Here is a 24,071-nt window from a genome sequence, read left to right as displayed (position 1 = left end):
CAGCGATGTGTAGATTAGGTGAATTGGGTCTGGGTGGGATGCTCTGTGAGTTGGTGTGGACTTTTTGGGCCAAGGGCCCGATTCTATTGTCTTTGGCTTGAGAGAGGAAACCCACACAGACACAGTGAGACAATGCAAATTCCATACAGAGTGGCCTGAGGCTGGAACTGAACCCAGATCCCCAGCATTGTGAGGCAGCAGTGCTAACCACTGCGCCACCCTAGTTCAGCGGCTCAGTATATTAAATCTTAATAACTTCTACTCCTGTCTAAGTGATACTGAGGAAGAACCAACATGCACCATCACTTATACAAGGTGAAGAGATTATATTTAGATTATGTCACTGTGACCTTGGCATATGTGTGGTTATTCCACATCCATTACTTAAATCTTTGTTAAGGACTCTCAATTCAGTTCATGATGGTTCAAGAGACATAAATCAAGTAAAAATGTGCTGACTTCTCATTTACATCTCTCCACTGGAGATTAAAGTATTAATGAGACATGAATTTTCTTCTTTGAAGTCCAGACAAAGAGAGACAAAGGTTGAGATTTCTTTTTACACTGAAATGAAAACTGAGTAAATAACATTGTACAGTTTATACATTCCCATAAATGTGGCTGTTGAAACATTTACAACTTAAGGAAAATGAGAGCATTATGTCTAAAACGCTGCTTGAAAGTATTTTATTAGCAGATGAGGTAACGAGGTGCAGAGCTGGATGGACACAGCATCAGAGAAGCAGGAAGGCTGACATTTCGGGCCTAGACCCTTATTCATTAGCAGCTGCATTTTTTTTAATATACACAGCAGCAAATTGATAAAAAAAATTGGGGATGAAGTTTAGGCACTGAATACAGCTCACAACGAAATCAGAAAAGCTCAGGAATAATGGAAATGGTTTGAACTCATCTCAACTGAATCGCAGGTTAGTGTGCAGGTATAACAAGTCATCAGGAAAGCTAATACAATCTTATGCTATATTGTAAGGGGGGATTGAATGTGAGAGTAGGGAGGTCATACCCCAGTTTTACAGGGTATTAGTGAAATCACGCCTGACCACCATACTTATTGAGGGGCATTAACAAGCTGGAAGCAGTTCAGCTAGACAAGCTGGGCCTGTAATCTCTGGAGTTTAGAAGAGTCAGAGATGTCTTAGTTGACACAGATAAGACCCTGAGAGGATTTGACCAGGTGAATGTGGAAACAATGTTTTCTCTCATGGGAGAATCTTGTTTAAAACTAAGGAGCTAGCCTTTTGTACAGTTCAGTTGGAGAACACGGGTGTCACTGCCTGGGTCAGCAGTCATTACCCGTTCCTAGTTGCCTCCTTGAGAAGGTGGTGGTGAGCTGCCTTCTTGAACCATTACAGACCATACTCTGTGGGTTGACCCTCAATGCCCTTAGGGAGGGAATTCCAGGATTTTGACCCAGTGTCACTGAAGGAACAGCAATATGTTTTTGTGTCAGGATAGTGAGTGGCTCAGAGGGGAACTTGCAGGGGATGGTGTTACCATGTATCTGCTGCCCTTGTCTTTCCAGATGGAAGTGGTCGCGGGTTTGGAAGGTGCTGCCTGAGGATCTTTGGTGACTTTCTGCAGTGCATCTTGTAGATGGTACACACTTCTGCTACTGAGCGTCTGTGGGGGAGGGAGTGGATGCTTGAGGATTTGTGGCCAATCAAATGGCTGCTTTATCCTGGATGGTGTCGAGCTTCTTGAGTGTTGTTGGGGCTGCACCCATCCAGGCAAGTGGGGAGTGTTCCATCACACTCCTGGCTTGTGCCTTGTAGATGGTGGGCAGGCTTTGGGGAGTCAGGAGGTGAGTTACTCGCTGCAGTATTCCCAGCTTCTGGCCTGCTCTCATAGCCGCTGTGTTAATGTGGTGAGTCCAGTTGAGTTTCTGGTCAATGATAACCCCCAGGATGTTGATAGAGGGGGATTCAATGATGGTAACATGATTGAATGTCTAGGGCCGGTGGTTAGATTGTCTCTTATTGATGATGGGCGCAGCCTGGCATTTGTGTGGCATGAATGTTAGTTGCCACTTGTCAGCCCAAGCCTGGGTATTGTCCAGATCTTGCTGCATGTGAACATGGACTGCTTCAGTATCGACGAGTTGCGAATGGTGCTAACATTATGCAATCAGAGGTGAGAGAGATCATAGGGCAGAGATAAAGAAAAAAAAAATTCTCTCAGAGGGCAAGACTGAATTTTTTTTTATTAATTCACAGGATGTGCACCTCACTGGCCAGGCAGCATTTATTGCCTGTCCCTAATTGCCCAGAGGTCAGTTAAGTGTCATCTACTTTGCTGTGGGTCTGGGGTCACATGTAGGCCAGACCAGGTAAGGATGGCAGTTTCCTTCCCTGAAAAGCATTAGTGGGCCAGATGGGTTTTTCCAACAATCAACAATGTATTCATGGTCAGCTGACTTTTTCACACAGAGGGTGGTGCGTGTATGGAATGAGCTGCCAGAGGAAGTGGTGGAGGCTGGTACTATTACAACATTTAAAAGGCACCTGGATTGGTAGATGAGTAGGGAGGGTTTAAAGAGATCTGGGCCAAATGCAGCTAGATTAATTTAAGATATCTGGTTAGCAGCGACAAGTTGGGCTGAAGGGTCTGTTTCCATGCTTGACAACTCTTAATTCCAGATTTTTACTGTGTTCAAATTCCACCTACTGTCGTGGCAGGATTTGAACCCAGGTCCCCAGCTCATTACCTGTGTTTAACAGCCCAGTGATAATACCACTAGGCCGTCGTCCCTCTTAACACCCTTTAGAAACAAGGATGCGGATTTTAAGGAAGCACTGCTTAATGGGTGCCAAGGTCAAGCAGCGAGCAGAGCTCCTAGAGGGGTGGACCTCCAATGTACAGCAAGTGACATGAGAGCGGAGTTCATGGATCCCAAGTTTATGGAGAGCAGCCTGACTAATGTGGGAGCATTGAGCTTTGGAGGCAACATAGGCTTCCGTGTGGTGGCAGGGGTGCCGAGATGGGGGCAGAGCCAGGCAATGTAACTGGTTTGGAAATCCAGGCAGTTGTAGCCATGTGCCAACACAAGGAGTCTGACCCACTGCCCTTGTTTCCTGGAGCTGCCACTGGCACTCAGCAGCGGGCGACAGAGCGGATACACAAGTGAGAATCCAAATGATGGGGAGAGGCACAGCTAAAATTGCTCAAAGCAATGATGACACCACCAGAGAAATATCACGGGCAGTCTCCCTCGTGGGAGCGTCACGCGAAAAGTTCAACCATTGAACGCTCCCTCCTGCATATCCTTCCAATTTGCAGAACTTGAGACAAATACACTGAACAAAAAAAAAATAGAGAAATAAGGACTTACTTGCTTTCCATCTGCTCCTGGGAGACCCATTAATCCACGTGGGCCTATGAAGCCCTGTAGAAAGAGGAGAGAAGTGCTATCAGTTGGTCTTGTGGGATCTCTGAGGTGTCAGTGCACTATGTGGTTCCATCGGTGCAGCGAGGTGGTGCAATTGATGAACAAAGCCTTGAAGCAAGTGTATATGCCCATGGACTGCATGGTGCTGGCTTCCACGATGTAGTCCAAGGGCACATACTCTCACACCAGGGATTGAGCTGGCTCGGGCACACACTGTCGCTAGAAACAAAAGTTACACGAGAGGCCCGTCTTGTGCAATTATTGCAGGGCGTGGTTAACAGCACTGACACAATTTCACACACTCGACATTTCTGTTTTGGGTCAGATAAAGAGGTACGTTTGACAATGCAGTGTATAAAATCTTTCTTTCAGGCAGAAGACAAAGCATCATAGAATCCTTACAGTGTGGAAGCATGCCATTCAGCCCATTGACTTCACACCCGCCCTCCAAAGAAGAGGATGCCACCCAATCCCTGCATTTCCCACGGCAAGTGCACCTAAACCACACTCCTTTAGACTGTGTTGAGGAAACTGGAGTACCCAACGGGGGGCCACACAGATAGAGGGAGAGCGTGCAAACTCCACCCAGACAGTCACCCAAAGGTTGGAGTGAACGTGGGCGCCTGGTATTGGAAGGTAGCAGTGCCACCCCTGAGCCATTCCTAACACACAGGCCTCAGGTTGTCCTCTCGCCACTCAATTACCAAAACCTCTCCATCCTTTGTGCTAACATGCAAATATTTGACAATGAATCTTTCCATTGGTGTTCATTTAAATTCCAGCCCTCCCTTTTTCAATTGTGGATGAATGTGGATATCGCTGACTGAGCCGGCATTTATTGCCTATCCCTAACTGAGCCACCCATTACAACAACTTTTTATTTCTCAGTTTTAAGGATATTCAGATTTCATCGTCATCCTTGATGGGATTTCAACCCTCATTTTGTTGCTTTTACAAGTTTCACCTTGTGCCTTTCATCTCAAGAAACAGTTTATTCCAGAAAGATTCTCTCAATCCATAAACGACACTCGTGAACCAGATGGATTTTTCCGACAATCAGCAGTGGTTGTCATTGAGGCTTTTAATTACAGATTTTTATTTGATTCAAATTCAACCGTATGTTGCAGTAGGATGCAAACCCAGGTCCCCAGAACGTTACTTCAGTCTCTGGATTAGCAGTCAAGGATAATATCACTTGGCCAACCCCACATACACCTCCCCCCACCCCCAACTTGCCCCTTGGAGGGCTTTGGAATGAACAACTGGAGCTAATGAGTGAAGCAGATGAGATGTTTCGCCTCAGCTCCACAAGCGCGTGAAGTGGACAATATGCCCACGGCAATGAATCTCAGGAAAACTCAAATGTTCAGCAAAAGGGGCTCCAGGGAAACCCTGAGGCAGCAAGGGAGCTGCAAACTGATGCACCTTCGGCATGGAAACTTCCAGAAGGCTGAGCCTTCTGGGACAGCGGAAGGAACTGGGGGAAGGAACACCAAGACAGAGTGACTCAGCTTGCTGCTTTGAAATCGTTACTGTGCAATTCTGCACGGTGAAAAGAAAACGAGTAGATGGGGAATGATGGCACTGGTTTGAGCTGCAGCTCACGTTAAAGTATACAGGACAAAGTGTAATTGGTTCTGGCATTTTCAAGTTGTACAGGGTTTCCCTTCATAGGGACAAGGATTCATGGACAGGTCCAGCAGCAGATCATCAATGTTTAGTTACATATGGAGATACACTCTTACAAAGAATAGTCCTTCAGATAAAAATGACATGTGATCGGAGGAGCAAATCCACTTAAAGAACTCTAGTTAACATATTTGGTCAGCACGGTGGCTCACAGCGCCAGGGACCCGGGTTCGATTCCACCCTCGGGCCACTGTCTGTGTGGGATTTGCACATTCTCCCCGCATTTGTGTGGGTTTCCTCCAGGTGCTCCGGTTTCCTCCCACAGTCCAAAGATGTGCAGGTTAGGGTGGATCAGCCATGCTAAATTGTCCCGTAGTGTTCAGGGATGTGCAGGCTAGATGGGTTAGCCACGGGGAATGCAGGGACGGGTAGGGCAGTGGGTCTGGATGGGATGGTCTTCGGAGGGTCAGTGTGGTCTCGATAGGACGAATGGCCTGCCTTCATGCAAAGGTGCCAGTGAACTTCTACCTGACTGTTTGGTGCTTTAGCATGAATCAAATATTTCTTCTGTACTGACACTGGGCACTAATATTGAAAAATTTTACTGGCACCTTCCATACCTATTTCTATCGTGCACAAACCCATTCTTGAAGTGGGCAAACAACCAATAAAACTATCCCTTTGGATGATGGTTAAGGTGGAAAGCGAGTTAAGTAAAGGAGAAAGGAAGATATGGAAGCATATGATGCCAGGGCTGCAGGACATGAAAGTAAGCTATCACAGATGCTGGAACTCTGAAACAAATCAGGGAGTGCTCGAGAAACTTAGCAGGTCTAACTGCACCTGCGGATAGAGAAATGGAGTTGAACTTTCGAGTCTGATATGACTCTTCAGAACTGAGTTGATCTGACGGAGAGTTGGACGGGCCTTGAAACATTACTTTCGTCTGCTTCCAAAGAGGTTTAAGCATAAAAAGTAAAATAGCAGGTGGTGAAAACACCTGGAGCAAGTGTTTCAGAGAGTAAGCAAAGAAAGGTCAGGGAGAAATTTAACAAAAGTAGAAAACGTTAGCTCAGTTCGAGACATTATTGTAAATGAAGATAAAAAGGAGCTGGAGAAATTCAGCAGATTTGGCAGCATCTTAGTGCAAGAAACTGAATGGATGTTCCTGAGTGATAATGGGAACTGCAGATGCTGGAGAATCCAAGATAATAAAGTGTGAAGCTGGATGAACACAGCAGGCCAAGCAGCATCTCAGGAGCACAAAAGCTGACGTTTCGGGCCTTGGCCCTTCACCAGAGAGAGGGATGGGGAGAGGATCCTAAAATAAATAGGGAGGGGGGGGGAGGCGTACCGAAGATGGAGAAAAAAGAAGATAGGTGGAGAGGAGAGTATAGGTGGGGAGGTAGGGAGGGGATAGGTCAGTCCAGTGAGAACAAGGCGGATCCTGTGGACTTCACCAGCTTCAAAATCTCCCCTTCCCCCATCGCATCCCAAAACCAGCCCAGTTCGTCCCCTCCCCCCACTGCACCACACAACCAGCCCAGCTCTTCCCCTCCACCCACTGCATCCCAAAACCAGCCCAGCCTGTCTCTGCCTCCCTAACCTGTTCTTCCTCTCACCCATCCCTTCCTTCCACCCCAAGCCGCACCTCCATTTCCTACCCAATAACCTCATCCCACCTCCTTGACCTGTCCATCTTCCCTGGACTGACCTATCCCCTCCCTACCTCCCCACCTATATTCTCCTCTCCACCTATCTTCTTTTCTCTCCATCTTCGGTCCGCCTCCCCCTCTCTCCCTATTTATTCCAGAACCCTCACCCCATCCCCCTCTCTGATGAAGGGTCTAGGCCCAAAACGTCAGCTTTTGTGCTCCTGAGATCCTGAATGGATATTCCTTTCTGCTTTTATTACAGAACTAGTGGGAAGGAACACCGAGAGAGAGACAGATAGAGAGAGAGAGAGAGAGAGAGAGAGAGAGAGACTCACTGTGCCAAGCACCTTGCGGCTTTGAAATCATTTCTGTGCAATTCTGCTAACAGTGTTTCTTGTGACAATATAAACTTCACAACTTTCATGGATTGAAAGAATCTTTCTGGAATAAACTGTTTCTCCAGATGAACGGGGCAAGGAGAAACTGTTATAAAGGAATTAAAAGCCACATGCTCATTAATCATCCCGAAGAAGAACAAGTTAAAGGAACATAAACAAGGTGCTTCCTGGGAGAGAAGAGATAACAACAGCGTGATAAACTGATGCCTCATGACAAATAGGAAATTTAGTTGCCTGCAGAAGGAATGTTCTGAAATAAAGGCGTTAATCATAGGGAGTTGTGTTTCAAACAGACAGCTGACCCATAATGTAACAAGGAGCAGGGGAGCTCCTTCTGATAAGAAGGCAAGTTACAGACTTGAGGCTTCCAGAAATGTAATCAATGTTGGGGATGAAAGCATCCATCAAAGTCATACCTCAAGCTTGGAAGAGTGGAGTTTGTATAAGAATCCAACAGCAGGACAAGTCATTAGGAGAACTTTGAAGAACAACACTGCATAAGGATCGAATCCTGGATACTTCCAGAGACAGACACTGTTGGTGAAATCCTCACCAGATTCCACCATTAATCAGGTAATAGCCAAATTGGGATGTGAGGCTCAACATTCTGACTTGTTGGGTCTTAATTTGGTAACTACACACAATGAAGTTTAAATCATTGCTTCAGTACTTGATTGTCTGTAAGATTTCTTAATAAACAGGTGAATTAAAGGCTTTTTTGTGGTGATTTATTTGCAGATATTGTAACATTCCCCTTCGCACTTGTGTCATCTAACTAGGTGGACGTGAGCATTCCTTGCTCATCCAGCTCTTAAAGCCAACAATCCCATTCATCCAACACTCATTCGAAAAGAGCCCAGCTCTTGGACTTGCAAATCAAATCTCAACTGGCCTCTGACAGTAATCGGTTTGAGGTGTGGAGTTATACTCTGAGAGCAGCACCAACTCACTTTATTCGTGACCTAGGACAGCTTTCTAAAACAGCCAGCTACTGTCAGGAGACCTGCATTTCTAACAGGTCTAGAACAGGAATTTCTGTATGGAAGAAATACTTCCAAACCAACAAACTGGTCAGTAGGAATTCAGAGTTGAAAATATCCTGAAGAATTTCATATCCAAAGAATCACATTGTTTAACCAGTATCTATTCTGACTGAAACAAAAACAGAAATATCTGGAGACATTTCATGGTCCATGAAGAGAAATTAGTGCCAGTGTTTCGAGACTGAAGAAGGGTCACTGGACTCAAAACTTTAGCTCTGTTTCGTTCACTACAATTGCTGCCAGACCTGCTGAGTTCCTCCAACAATTTCTGCTTCTGTTTCAGATCTTTAGCATCTGTAATTCTTTCATTTATTGTATCCATTTGGTGTGGCTGCTTTCTCAAGGCTAATTTGTATGGCTTTCAAATCCTGTGCCAAAAACTTTCAAATCCAGCCCCAAATTAGGTGGTCAAATTTCACACAATGTGTGCTCTGTGTGGGCATGGAGCAAGCCATTACAATTCACATTCAAACCCAGCTACCATCAGTCCTGAAGACAGGTCACTGGACCTGGAATGTTAACTCTGCTTTCTCTCCACAGATGCTGCCAGACCCGCTGAGTTTTTACGGCCATTTCTGTTTCTGATTTCCAGCTTTTGCAGTTATTTCGGGTTTTAATGTAGTTCGCAAGCCTGTCCTGATGCGTAATGAAACACTCAGCTACCAGGCTTTCCAAACTGAGGGTCACGGTTCCCGGAGAGAGAGTCCCAAAATGAGATTTTGAGGTTGGGAGCTCAGATGCTTCAGTGGTTTTTGTAGAGCTTTCACTGAGCGTTAATGAGTGCTAGGCCCCATTAAATTCTTACCTCTTCATCCCCACTCTCCCTCACACCACGCCCCCCCCCCCCCCCCCCCCCCCCCCCCGATGATCGGCACGACCTAATGGACAGCTTTTTGAAAAGCGATCGCAGCAAAGATACAGCCAGAGAAAAGGTAGATTGCTTTTCGAAGGACAGGCCTTCAGCTTAAACACTTGCTACCATGCTCAAAGAACAGATCCTCCCTCAACAACCTGCTACATCAGCCAGCAGATGGGAGGACATTCCTTGATTAGAAACCGAAAGAACTGCGATTGCTGTAAACCGGGGACAAAAACAGAAGTTGCTGGAAAAGCTCAGCAGGTCTGGCAGCATCTGTGAAGGAAAGAAATCAGAATTAATGTTTCAGGTCCGGTGACCCTTCCTCAGGACATTCCTTCCCCATTTCCGAACAGCTCTTGTGCACCTCCCAAATTTTTATTAGCAGCAGGATCATGGAATCTGTGCAGTGTGGTAACAGGCCATATAGTTATTAGGGGCCTAACTTTCCCTGAGGCACCAGATGCTAAATCCTTCGAAGTGTTGACGGATTTAATTAAGGAACAGTACGGCTCTGAGTCCTCTTCCTTTGAAAATGAAGCTTTCTTCATTGAACGTCATATTAATAAACTGGGCATTTCAGCGCTGAGGATGTACCTACATTCCCTGGACCACTACCATCTCCCGGGCAACTCAGGACAGGCAATAAAGGCTGGAACAGTCAACATCATTGCTTCGAAGAATAAAAACAAGACCCTCAGAAGCAAATTCTCAACCCTAGTCAGGGCAGGTAGCAGTAAGAGCAGTTTCTCTATTCTGTATTTGAGCCACGTAAAATACATCCTGAGCTTCTCAATTTGCACTGCTTCAGTTCTTTTCATCCTTCAATGAACAATGCACTCCATTCTTCAGCTCCAAAGGCAGGCTGTGTGCTCTGGTCTCCAGCCTTAGCCTGACTCTACTGTACCACCGGCTGCTTTAAAGGAAAAGTGAGCATCTTCTTCTTTCTATTTTCTCCTCTTTGATGAAAGCCCAGGCTCAGCAGGGAGCCTCTTGGCAGTGCGAGTGAGATCTGGAACCTGCCAACTATAGAGACAGATACTACACGCTAGAAGTTTATATCCCACTACTTTCGGCCTACATAATAACAGTAATTGCTTATCAAAGTAATTCACTGACAATGAAGTGCTTTGGGGCATTCTCTAGAGTTTTGATAAACACAATGTAAACACAGCTTTTCCTTCCCCTCTCATTTCAATGACCCATTGTGTTGGAACACCATTGCTTCAACTGTATTGCATCATTGAGATTTTTAACATTTTCCTTAATGATGGAAACACCACACTGATGACTTTTAAGGGGCTGAATATTAAATCACATCGAATTTGAGCATTTCCTTTCAGCTACACAAGCAGATTTTTAATCGGCTGGGGGGACATCGAGGGTTATGGAAAGGAAAGGCAGGACAGTGGAGTTGAGGAATACCACAAATTGATGGAAAAGCTCAGAACTGAAGAAGGGTCACCGGGCCCGAAACGTTAACGCTTTGATTTCTCTCCACAGATGCTGTCAGACCTGCTGAGCTTTTCCAGCTATTTATGCTATTGTTTCTGATTTACAACACCCACGGCCGTTTCAATTTTTTATTGACAGTATTCAGGTCAGCCAATAAAGAGAAACTCAATGAATGGTGAAGCAGGCATGATGAGCTGAATGGCCTGCTTTTGATCCTACATCTTAAGGTCTATTGGTCTGTTTGGATGTGAAAATGGTGGGAACTCCCGCTCTGTAGCTTAACTTACAGACTCTCAATAAACTTTGCAGCTGTGTTAACAGAAGGATAAATGCCAAGTGTTTAATGTTCGTGCTCCAATTATTTGTCAGTTTCATTTCTTCTTCACCCTCGAAGACCTGAATTCAGACTGAGCCACTTAGGAAAGATGGAAATGATCTTGTAGGACTAAGGTTACTTAATCTGCACTTTCAGCACCCTTTCTCCCCCACCTCTCCACACACCTCCCCCCAACCACAACCACTATAGTATATAAATGTTGACCCCTCCATGCTTCACATCAGTCCTGATGAAGAGACATCTAGACTTGAAACATTATATTAGATTAGATTAGATTCCCTACAGGGTGGAAACAGGCCCTTCGGTCCAACAAGTCCACACCGCCTCTTGAAGCATCCCACCCAGACCCATCCCCCTGTAACCCGCACACCCCTGAACACTACAGGCAACTTAGCATGTTCAATCCACCCTAACCTGCACATCTTTGGACTGCGGGAAGAAACTGGAGCATCCGGAGGAAACCCACGCGGACACGGGGAGAATGTGCAAACTCCACACAGACAGTCGCCCGAGGCTGGAATCGAACCCAGGTCCCTGGTGCTGTGAGGCTGCAGTGCTAACCACTGAGCCACCGTGCTCTCTCTCTCTTTCTCTCTCCATGGATGCTGTCTGACCCGCTGTCATGCCCAGCATTTTCTGATTTCAGGGGAAATGATCTTAGGCTGGCAGCAGTAGGAAGGGAGTCACATGTCAAGTGATGTGAAGAGAGGAACCCAAGGCTAAAAAAAGGACAACTCTGCTCGTTCTACATTCAAAATCAATTGCAAAAATTATTCTTTCTGTGCTGAACAACAGTCATGCCAGACCTGAAGCATTAACACTGTTTCTCTCTCCATAGATGCAGCCAGACCTGCTGAGTTTTTCCAATATTTTCTGCGTTTGTTTGTGAAAAGTAACAAACAGGTCAGCAAATTTGCAGATGACATCAAAACTGGAGGAGTAGTGGACAGTGAAGAAGGTTACAACAAGATCTTGATCAGAGTGGCAGATGGAGTTTAATTTAGATAAATGTGAGGTGTTGCATTTTGGAAAGGCAACTCAGGGCAGGACTTATACACTTAATGGTAACTACTCAGGGAGTGTTGCCGAACAAAGAGACCTTGGAGTGCAGGTTCATAGTTCCTTGAAAGTAGAGTCAGAGGTGAATAGGATAGTGAAGAAGGCATTTGGTATGCTTGTCTTTATTGGACAGTGCATTGAATGTAGGAGTTAGGAGGTCAATCTGTGGCTGTAGAGGACATGGGTTAGGTCACTTTTGGAATACTGCGTGCAGTTCTGGTCTCCCTGTTACAGGAAGGATGTTGTGAAACTTGAAAAGGTCCAGAAAAGATTTACAAGGACGTTGCCAGGGTTGGAGGGATTGAGCTACAGGGGGATGCTGAATGGGCTGGGGCTATTTTCCCTGGAGTGAGAGGTGAACTTCTAGAGATTCATAAATTCATGGGGGGCATGGATAGGGTAAATAGACAAGGGTTTTTCCCAGGTGGGGGAGTCCAAATCTAGAGGTTTAAGGTGAGTTTAAGGTGAGAGGGGAAAGATTTAAAAGGGACCCGAGGGGCAACTTTTTCTCACAGAGGGTGGTGCGTGTATGGAAGGAGCTGCCAGAGGAAGTGGTGGAGGCTGGTACAATCACAACGTTTAAAAGGCATCAGGGTGGGTACATGAATAGGAAGGGTTTAGGGGGAGATGGGCCAAATGTGGGCAAATGGGACTAGATTAATACAGGATATCTGCTTGGACTGACTTGGACCGAAGGGTCTGTTTCTGTGCTGTACATCTCTACAGCTCTAAGTAACAACCCCATGACATTTCGTATATTGCTGCCTCTCTAAAAATTGCTGCAGACTATATAGTTTGTCTGATACTCTGGGCACATTTATTCCAAAAGCAAAGTGCACCCATTGGTCTAGTTTCATAACTAGAGCAGTGCAGCGGCTCAGTGGTTAGCACCGAGACTGCATTTGATTCCAGCCTCGGGAGACTGACCATGTGAGGTTCGCATATTCTCCCTCTGTCTGCGTGGGTTTGCTCCTGGTGCTCCGGTTTCCTCCCATAGTCTGCACGTTAGGTGAACCAGCCATGCTAAGTTGCCCTTGGTGTCCAAGAATGTGTGGCTTAGCCACAGGGGAATGCAGGGTTATGGGGTGGGATGCTCTTTGGAGGGTCAGTGTAGACCTGATGGGCCGAATGGCTTACTTCCGCACTGTAGGGATTCAACGACTCAAACTCCTGGGTCATAAGTTTTCAATCCAAAAAGTATTCATCCTTTACAGATGAACAACGTCTGAAAAAAACTTTTGAGATGTGCTAGTTTGAACGAATAATTCACAACATGTTTCAGAAACAAACTCCCGTGCTGATCCTGATTACTCCTGGAGATGGGCTGATTTGCTGTTAACAGGTATCGACCAAAAATCTGTTCATAGTTAGGGTCGGCAATGAGAGTGGGAATGCTACTGAGGCTATACATGTGTCACTGCACCTGGTCTTAGAATGACTGGAATTTTCTGTTTCTGCTAAACTGAAAATTTCAGTCCTTTATTCACAGTATAAACACAACCAGGGAGAAGCTATCAACCATCCAGGCAATGGAGGATCAGGGGACTTATCACTCACACTGGCAACGCAACTGACATTTCATGAATTACAAAGTATTAGAGCTGCCCACTGCTTCTGTCTCTCATCCAAGTCTCAAAAGACAGTCTTAATAGAAATTCTCGAAGTCAGGGGAAGACTGGATAATTGGCAATTTTCAGAAGAATAACACTGGAGTCAAGAGGAATAGGTGTTATATTGTCTCTGGTGTACTCAGAGGAATCGTGGCATACAGTTTAGTGGATTGCTAATTTTCCTTAAATTTGTATTTTTTTTCCATATATTCCCACTTGTTGATTCACTATTTTGGTCCACAGGATGGGGCATTAATGTGATCCATTACTATTTCCACAGAGACCAGCAGTGCAGGATCTGAAAAAAGTACGGAGACAGAAGTCACACGATGCCAGGTTATAGTCCACCAGCAGCTCTGGCAGCATATTTGAAGGAAAAAACAGGGCTAACATCTCGGGTCCAGTTCTGAGGAAGGGTCACCGGACCCGAAACGTTAACTCTGTTCCTTCCTTCACAGATGCTGCCAGAGCTGCTGAGCTTTCCCACCAACTTCTGTTTTTGTTCTTCACTTTAAACGTGGTTGCAGAAAATGTTTCATTGCAGATGGGAGATTACCCTGTGCTTCTGAGTAAATGCCAGACCGTGGAATGTTGCCTTCCTCAGAGCTGAAATGTTAATCCTGTTTTTTCCCTTCGGAGATGCTGCCAGACCCGCTGAGCTTTTCCAGCGACTTCTGTTTTTGTTCCTGATTCACAGCATCCCGCAGTTCTTTCGGTTTTTATATAATCCAACAGGTTTATTTGAAACCACAAGTTTATGGAGCGTTGCTTACAAATAAATCTGTTGGACTATAACCTGGAGTCGTGTGACTTTTGACTTTGCCCAAACCAGTCCATCACCAGCACCTCCACATCATAAGCACAGACAGGCGGAAACTGAACGGTCAAGGCATTTTCCACTCCCATCCCTTGGCCTGAACTAGCCCAATACTAAGGAAACGCATATTCCCGGCCAATCCTGGCTCAGATCTCCTGACCATAGGGCTGCCACTAAAACTGCGACATCATGAACAGGCCTGTCTTCCCATGCATCAATGTGGAGACCCCTATCCAAAGCGAGTTACTCTGTCGAACACACACTAGAGCTGCAAGTTAGACATTTAGGAGTTAAAGACTCACATTCCCAGGCCCAACAATGTTAGCACATGAAAACAATTATGCCATTGAGTAAAAGAGATTACTTGGCAGAACATATCCAAGATTCCACCTGCTCTCTATCCTGACCACGTTAGTTCTAAAATAACGTTATTTTCCGAGCAAACAAAGGTTACAGTCGTTATTTCTATTTTACTACTGTACCTTATACACAGCATGTTAAAATTTGGACACCACTTAGTCCTTTTTATTGGAGGAAAATAGTGAGCATTCCAGAATAACACGGAAATTGCTATCTGTATGATTCACGTGTGAACTACAAGTGAATGTTACTGTGTACCATGCAAACTGGAAACAATTGGGTGACAAATCCCTTCTCAGCTGAGAATATTTAATTTGTTTGCATTTAATTTTATTATCTCCACCAGAGTTTTCTCTCCCTCCGGAGAAACTGATTCATGCCAGGATAAGGTTACATTGTGGATGTGAAGAGAACCTTTCTTTACACGCATACCTGGACAGCAACTCTCTTCAAACTACTAAATGCTAAACGCAGCCCTATCCTTAGCCAATATACTTTGCATTCTGGGTCACCTCAACATTGAGGAGTGCTAACCAATTCCCCTTCTTAACACACTGGCATTAACTCTTGCTCGGGCTGAAATTAAGACCAGCAATCAAACTTTCTTGTTCAAAAGAGCTTCAGACCAGAGTGGCTCAGTGGTTAGCACTGCAGCCTCACAGCTCCAGGGACCCGGGTTCAATTCCACCCTCAGGCAACTGTCTGTGTGGAGTTTGCACATTCTCCTCGTGTCTGTGGAGGTTTCCTCTGGGTGCTCCGGCCTCCTCCCACAGTATAAAGATGGGCAGTACAGGTGGATTGCTGTGTTAACTTGCCTGTAGTGTTCAGGGATGTGTAAATTCAGTGGGTTTTATGGGTCTGGGATGCTCCAAAGATTGGTGTGTTGGGCTATTTCCACACTGTAGGGATTCTATGATTCAGTGCTGTGATTCCCATGTCCTTTGAGGTAATTGGAGAAGATTAAGCAAGCAATATGCAAAAGGGTCCCCCCAACCCCGACTCATAAGGTCAAGTGACCATAGACTTCTCTCTCTCATTAGAGATGACTGGTGGTGGTTTAACCTGAGGGTCACCATGCCTCAGGTGAGGTTGAGAGGTGGGCCTCTATGGGAACCTCAGCCAGGACAGGAACTGAACCCACTCTCTGCATTGCAAACCAGCCGTCCAACTAACTTAGCATCCCTCCTACATGATGTCTAAAAAACACAGAGAGAGGATTACCCATACTGTATTGCTCTTCATAACCCTTCAAACTGAAACCTTTCTCAAATAGAACGAGCTCTTTCCTTAAGTCCTATTACCTGGATAAAAGTCACATTTCAAGAACAGATTGGAACACTGCAATTCACAAGGTCAACAACATTATCTCTCTTGTGCAGCACATGAGGTATGTCTCTGAAGCATCATTTTATTCTGATTGGAACAATCCTTGAACCTATACTTGATTGAACTAAACGCATCTGAAGGACATTGGAAGAACGGAGTGGCACTGTGATGCTTGGAGGATGTCTATCCTCTGAGGAATGACCATGCATCTGCTATCCTTTCCTCCTCATTTAGTGACATTCTCTGGCCATACACAAGCTGGAACTGGCCAAAAGAGGAATCGAGGAAGAGCGAGAGTCAGAGATACAACTACTTGTTGTCAAATGGGAAGTATCAAGGATTTGATGTACCATCACTTCATCTATTTCTGTACTGGTTTGAACTGGATCGAGGGAGTGTGAAGAAGGCTCACCTGTCTGATTGGAAGGCGTGACTGTCAGACGGGGAGAGACTGGATAGGAATTTATTCACTCGAGTTCATAAGGATGAGGGAGAATCTCTGAGAAACTTATAAACTTCTAACTGGATTAGACATGGTAAACACAAGAGGGATGTTCCTGATGACCAAGGAGTGGCAGATACAGCTTAATTTATATAAATGTGAGGTACTGTGTTTTGACTTACACAGTTAACGGCAGGGCTCTGGGGAGGGTTGTCAAACAGAGAGACCTAGGGCTTCAAGTGCACAGGTCTTTGACAGTTGAGTCATAGGTATGCAGAATGGTGAAAAAGGAATGGCGCGTTTGCCTTCATCGCTCAGGCCATTAAATACAGGAATGAATCCCTTACATGCACTTCCCAGACCTGAACCTCATCAACAAACCTCAAGAGGAACAAGAAAATACCGACAGCCAAAAATAACAGAGGTGCTGGTCAGAGAAGCATTTGCAGTAAAACAAACTCCCCTGGCCCTGGGACTGGGGGCAATGGAACCGTTCAACAAAATATGCTGAAGTGCATGGATGGTCAGAATGGCCTTGTGCTGAGGAGTAAACACAGAGATATTCCACAGTGATCCAAATCCCTTCATTGGTGGATGGTGACCTCTCCGCGCAATCACAGCCCTGCATGTTGGCAAGACACCTTACCCGAGTTCACAGCTACCAAGTGAAACGTCGGTCTCTTGATGAGGGAGCAAACCTCCTTATGATAGATGCTTCCTCTCACAGAGATACAGGAGGCCATCAGTGCAAAATAAACCACTGAGAAATCCAATAAACAATTCAAAAGTAATCTCTTCATCCGAGGAGAGGTAGCATGAGCTGTGTGCTACCCAGAGAAACAAATTACAAAGACACATTTAACAGGAAGCTGGTCAAGTGCTAGAGAAAGAAGCAAACACAGGGGTTTGGTGACGAATGAAGAAAACAGGAGGCGTGAATTCAACATAAACTCTAGCATGGATTGAAAGGCCCTGTCTATCCAATATAATCTCAAACCGAACATCCAGACAACTCTCCAACTGATTTGCGAAAGGAAGCCAATTCACAATACAGGAATAGACAGAGAAGAATAAGTGTCTACAAAGAGGGCAAAAACACCGCGGTATTTCAGAAGAATCACAGAGAGCAAGGGCAACAAACAGCCAGCACATGTGAGGACCATTCAAAGAACTTTTAAAATGATGTGCAAACAATGCAAGAAGACTTTTGCACACAGCGAGTGGTTCAGGTATGGAATGCGCTGCCTGGAAATGTGGTGGAGAGATTCAACAGAGCATTGCATAGTGACGGAGTGCAGGGATCTGGGGAAAAGCCAGGAGACTGGCGTTAGGTAACAGAGCTGAACGAGGTAACAGGGCTAGTTACAGGCATGACACGCGGAATGGCCTCATCCTGTGATTCTGGGATGACATGAGGAAGTGAATATTGTGGAAGTGGAATTTGTGAACGTTGGTGAAAAGCCGATCACTCTCTCACACACACACACACACACACACACACACACACACACACACACACACACACACACACACACACACACACACACACACACACACACAAACACACAGAACAAGTTAGTGTGGAACACGCCATCTAACCAGTAGAGCTAACGTAATGGATTGTAACCATTGCTATAATGGGGTCTTTGGTCAGTTGACACAAATATTAGCCTTAGTACGCTCCACCTTGTACAGTCCCAGTGAAAATGTCACTAACAATCCCAAAGAAGAAACCCTGGGTATATGTGGCAAACGGACAGCTCTTTCTAGCTGAAGAGACAATCATGACTATCCTCCAAAACAGGTGCAGACAACAAGTCATCTATTTGAAGCATCATAGAATCCATACCATGCAGAATGAAGCCATTCGGCCCACTGAGTTTGCACTGGCACTCTGAAGAGCATTCAACTCAGATCCACCCTCCTAGCCTATCCCTGTAACCACACATTTCCCATGGCCAACCTACCTACCCTGCATATCCCTGGATACAATGGGGCAATTTCCCATGGTCAATCCATCTTAACCTGCCCATCTTGGGACTGTGGGAGGAAACCGGAGCACCCAGAGGAAACCCACGCAGACACAGGGAGAATGTGCAAACCCCACACAGTCACCCGAGGGTGGAATCGAACCCGGGTCCCTGGCGCTGTGAGGCAGCAATGTTAACCACTGAGCGCCACCCCCACTTTTATTTAAAACAGCTCCACATTTATCGAACAAATATTCTCCCACATTTCCAAAATCTCAGCTTCAAACAGGACCTGGGTACAACGCTACAACTTATACATGATGACGAACAACATTTCGCTGTCAATCATTCTCCCTGAAACATGAACTATTGTTTCTCTACAGGATCTGCTGAGATTTCCAGGCTGTTCTTTCAGACTTCCAGCATTTGCAGGATTTGTTTCTCCTTCGAGCTATCCTGCTCACCCTAATATGGAGCTTTTCATGGGATTTGGGTATTGCTATATTTGACTCCCACCTCTAAGTGTCTTAGAACTGAGTGGCCTTTCAGAGGTAGGTTGGAGGCATATGTAAACCAGCCCGGGTAAAGGTATGATTCTCTAAAGGATATTAGGGAGTTGCTGGAAAAGCTCAGCAGGTTTGGCAGCATCTGCGAAGGGGAAGAAGAGCCGCGAGGTTATGCCGCAGCTCTACAAAACCCTGGTGAGACCACACTTGGAATATTGTGTCCAGTTCTGGTCGCCCTATTATAGGAAAGACGTGGAGGCTTTGGAGGGTGCAAAGGAGGTTTACCAGGATGCTGCCTGGACTGGAGGGCTTGTCTTACGAGGTGAGGTTGACCGAGCTCGGACTTTTCTCTCTGGAGAGAAGGAGGAAGAGAGGTGACCTGATCGAGGTGTACAAGGTAATGGGAGGCATGGATAGAGTCGATAGCCAGAGACTTTTCCCCAGGGCAGGATTGACTGCCACGAGGGGTTATAGTTTTAAGGTGTTAAGAGGAAGGTATAGAGGAGACGTCAGAGGGAGGTTCTTCACCCAGAGAGTTGTGAGCACATGGAATAGTTTACCAGTGATAGTCGTGGAAGCGGAGTCATTAGTGACATTTAAGCAACTGCTGGACATGCACATGGACAGCAGTGAATTGAGGGGAATGTGTGTTAGGTTATTTTATTTTTGGATTAGGATTATTCCACGGCACAACATTGTGGGCCGAAGGGCCTGTACTGTGCTGTACTTTTCTATGTTCTATGTTTCGGGTCCAGTGATCCTTCCTCCAGGAGGAGGGTTATTGTTTTCTCCTTCACAGATGCTGCCAGACCTGCTGAGCTTTTCCAGCAACTTGGTTTTTGCTCCTGATTTACAGCATCCGCAGTTCTTTTGGTTTTTTAATAACTGAGTTGGTGATAGTTGTCGCAGCATGTTTATCGAAACTACCTTTATAATCCCCGATTTACTGAATTTAAAACGCTCTAGTAACCACAGTGAGACTAAATGCATGCATTACTAAACCACTGAGAATCCCACTGTCTGCTCATTGATACAAAAACTCGACAGTAATTCAAAATGGTGAATGACCTTTCACATGGATAAAAACAAATGGGATTTCAGGTCTGTGATCTGCCTGGTATAAAAGACCAGAACTGGGATTCTGTCTCACATAAACAAAAACAAAGTTGCTGGAAAAGCTCAGCGGGTCTGGCAGCATCTGCAAAGAGAAATCAAAGTTAACGTTTCGGGTCTGGTGACCCTTCCTCAGAACACAGGTTACTGGACCCCGAAACATTATCTCTGCTTTCTCTCCACAGAAGCTGCCCGACCTGCCGAGCATTTCAGTTTTTGTTTCTGATTTCCAGCATCCGCGGTTTTTTGCGTTTTTTTTAACTTATGTCTTACACAACTTTTCCAATTTCAGGACAGCACTATGTCATCTTAAAAGTCAAATCCCCGTGACTATTCACAGTACTGAGGCAGAATGTCACTCCCTAAGTCACAGAACTGTTATGGTGTGGAAAGAGGCCATTCGGCCCATCATACCTTCACTGGTCCTATTGTCCAGCGCCAATCTCCTGCCTTCATCCCAAACACATCATTGCACAATACTTCCAGCCAATGCCCTTTTTAAGTGCCTCAACTGAACTTGCATCCACCTCAGTGCATTTCTTAATTACTCTGTGTGTGAAGAAGATTCCTTTTTCTCACTGCCCCCCCGGCATTGTTTGCACATCATTACATATCTATTTATCCTTTTCTGAGCTGCTCCCTACCTATTGCGTCCAGCTCACACACGGTTTTGTGGAGCTGGAGGAACACAGCAGGCCAGGCAGCATCAGAGGAGCAGAAAAGCCGACGTTTCGGGTCGGGGCCCTTCTTCAGAAACCTCTGACTCCAGCAATCGGCAGTTTTTACTACCTCTCACGGTGCTGTCAGTTCTCCTCTTGGATTTCTTCCCAACAGTCCCAACTTCTTCAGCCTCTCCTCGGCACTGATTAGTGAACTGAGGATGAGGAAAATAAGAGCATCCAGTATCTACTTAATTAACTCTGGAGATTATGTCCAGGAAAAGGTTGAATAGTCAAGTCTGTATAACCATTAGGCTGTACAATCTTGAGATCTTTTTCTTGCTACCACCATCAGGAAGATACATTGAGAAAGTCGGGACAAAATGGCATTAGGGTTAGCGTGCCTGCTGCTGGAAATAGGCAGAGAGGGAAGCAGACCAAAAAACATGTTCTCACTCCATTTACTAAGCCACACACAAACCCAAATCCAAATCTTGATTCACGAGCTGAAAATTGTTCATTGAAATTTGCAATCGTCTTAATCCTGCTTTTCATTGGAAGTAAAACACAGCAATTATGTAACAGAGAAGCTCAGTCAGCACAACCCCTGGAGAATGTTAAAGGACTCACAAAATCCACGTGAGCCTTTAACTGAGGGTCCGACACTCATGCGACCCCCACGAAGAGGACGACCCAGTGAAAAAAACGAAGCGATTCATCACCGAGTCAAATGAACCGAACCCTTCGACTTCACAGGAAGTGGTGTGAGTCTCGATCACTTACCCGATACCCTTTCGGTCCTGGCTTCCCCATTGGTCCCGGTAAACCCTGGAAAAGAAAGAGCAGGCTCAATAAGAAGGACATGTCAGAAACTATAGTCTTGGGGGGAGGGGGAAAGGGAACGGGTGTGTGGGGGCAGAAATTCAAATGGTGTGGTTGCATGCCAGGGTCATAGATCATAGAACATAGAACAGTACAGCACAGGACAGGCCCTTCGGCCCACGATGTTGTGCTGAACTTTTACCCTAAACCTAAGGCCTATCCAACCGCCACCCCTACCTTATACTTTCATCCATATGCCTATCTAATAGCTGCTTAAATGCCGCTAATGAGGCCGACTCCACTACCCTCTCCGGCAAAGCATTCCACGCCCCTACCACTCTCTGAGTAAAGAACTTACCTCTGAGGTCTCCCCGATATCTACCTCCACTCACTTTAAAACTATGCCCCCTCATAATAGCTACCTCCACCCTAGGGAGAAGTCTCTGGCTGTCCACTCTATCTATGCCTCTGCTCATTTTTCTCCTGACAGGATTTCATCCCTGAGCTTCACTGACACTTGCAACAGGATTGTCCAGGACGGATCGTGTGATCGGTAGCCTGGACAGGAATTTGGCTGGCACTTGGGGAAAGCACAGGAAACTTGCCAGAATGGTCTTGAAGTAGGGCAATCAGAAATGGGAGAACATGCTTACCTGAGGGTGTGGGAGGAGGGGAGAGAGGAAATCAGGAGGGGTATGCAACCCCTGTTTCTCCTGCACCAAACCAAAAAAGAAAATTGGTATTAATCTTCAGGAACTGGGTCAATGCTGCTCTTTCAGCTTGGTTTGGTGCAGAGGACAAGCCAGCGAGTGCTCCCATTCTCATGTGGCCAGTCAAAATTACAGCTACTAATACCGACAGCATCATGTGCACACTCGGACCATAGAAGCAGAATCAGGCCATTCAGCTCATCGGGTCTGCTACCCCCTTCGATCATGGCTGCTATGTCAAGATCTAAGAGTTAGCCCATACTTAGAGGGGGCATCAGCAGGTTTTTGGCAGGGGGGGGGGTGGAAGAATGGCCTGGCCACCACCTAAAGGTCAGATCAGAGGCAGATCAGTTCCCGTGACTCACCTGAACCGCTCTCAAATGGTTTCTACCTGGCGCAGAGTTCAAATCAAGGCCACACATGACTCACTGCGTGTGTACTGCAACAGAGATTTTACGCTGTCTCCCACATTATAAATCTTCGAAAAATACTGAGTGGTTTTCACACCCTGCACTAACTTTACTCCTGTCTTTCTGCTGTCATGATCGATAACAAATCAATTCTGTAATGCCGACATCAGGAAGTTAGACCACTGCTCAAAACAAACAAAGGATGCGAGGGTTTGGAGATAACTATGCACTCTGGTGTGAAGACCTTTTTAATAGATGGGAAACTTCTAAATGCTGACAGTCAGCAAGACTTGGGTGCAGAGAAATATTTTTTAAAAACCCGTTCAGTCGTGTCATGATAGAGGTCCAGGGCAGGTGGGACATAACCCACGTTGTATTGCCTTGAGGTTGGAACACTGTAGCACAATGTCCCCTCATAGCATCGCAGGTTTGCATGGAGGGACAGCAAGAAGTTAGCAAGGCAAACAGCACTGTTTCCTACAAGGGAATAACAGTACAAGAGTAAGGTGGCCCTGTATCTCTGGGTCAGAGATTCTAGGTTCAAATCTTACCTTCTCCCTTACATGTGTCTCACCAGGAAATAATCTAAAGATATCTAAGGAGGTCTTGCTGAATTTAAACAGGGCCTGGTTGGACACGTGACTGCTCTGATGAAACGTCATCTAGATCAGAAGCATCAGTTTGCGCTCTGCTGTGCGAACACGTTCATCAAAATTGATCTTGCTCAAATGTTGCAATCACATGGGTGCTGCCCGATTTGCTGCAATTTCCAACAGGTTTCATTCTCAGTACAGTTTCCAGCTCGTTTACTGTGGCGAGACCGCGGCTGGAGTACGGGGCACAGTTCTGGTCTCCTCACTTCTTCAACTTTATACTTAAACGGGATAAAGGCATTTCTGCTGAGGCTGGCACTTGCTCTCCATCCTGTCGTGACCCTTGAACAGACTGACTCTCGAAGCTACTTCAGGGGGAAGTTAAGAACGTTGACGTGGGTCAGGAGTCACGAGTAGGTCAGGTTAGGTAGTGGTATTAAGCTTCCTTTCCTACAGGGCAATAGTGAACCAGAAAGATTATCTAAGGAAGGGCATACTTATCGCACTCCATAGTAGCTAAAAGCTGGTTGAGAGAGTCAAACACCAATACTTCCAGGCAGCAATCCTTCTCAGGAAATTCCCGGTTGGCAAACAATTTTTAGAAAGTACAATCGAGGATAAAGTATTTCACTTGTAACATACTTTCATATGTTAGTTGCTCAAATTGTGTCTGACATCTGAAGGGCTCTAGAACATAGTGAGTGCTTCACTGTTGTGAACAGAACAAGAAATCTGGAGTGTTAAGTGGGCTGGGTGTTACGCTTCTCTGCCTGCCAGCCTGCGATTTTCCACAAATTACAGAAAACAAGCATAAAGACGCTGGCTAGCATGTGTTGAATTTAAAAATCCCAATCAGATGTGACCAAAGACTGAAGCATCAGGAATTACATCAAAC

The 24,071-nt window shown here is 45.7% G+C and overlaps 1 protein-coding gene across 3 annotated transcripts in view; it reads right to left on the bottom strand.

The window, feature by feature from the left end:
- The window catches only part of col27a1b (collagen, type XXVII, alpha 1b), a 660,800-nt gene that overhangs the window by 372,524 nt on the left and 264,205 nt on the right, over positions 1–24,071 (bottom strand). For all 3 annotated transcript variants that reach the window (XM_048559048.2, XM_059638229.1, XM_048559047.2), the window contains exons 10-11: positions 21,425–21,469; positions 3,350–3,403 (exon numbers count right to left, since the gene is read on the bottom strand). In XM_048559048.2, the coding sequence (XP_048415005.2) occupies positions 3,350–3,403; positions 21,425–21,469 (99 nt within the window). The remainder of the gene's footprint in view (positions 1–3,349; positions 3,404–21,424; positions 21,470–24,071) is intronic.

The sequence above is a fragment of the Stegostoma tigrinum genome, chromosome 29, assembly GCF_030684315.1.
Source record: "Stegostoma tigrinum isolate sSteTig4 chromosome 29, sSteTig4.hap1, whole genome shotgun sequence".
In the NCBI taxonomy this organism is placed as follows: domain Eukaryota; kingdom Metazoa; phylum Chordata; class Chondrichthyes; order Orectolobiformes; family Stegostomatidae; genus Stegostoma; species Stegostoma tigrinum.
This window is presented reverse-complemented; position numbering and strand designations above follow the sequence as displayed.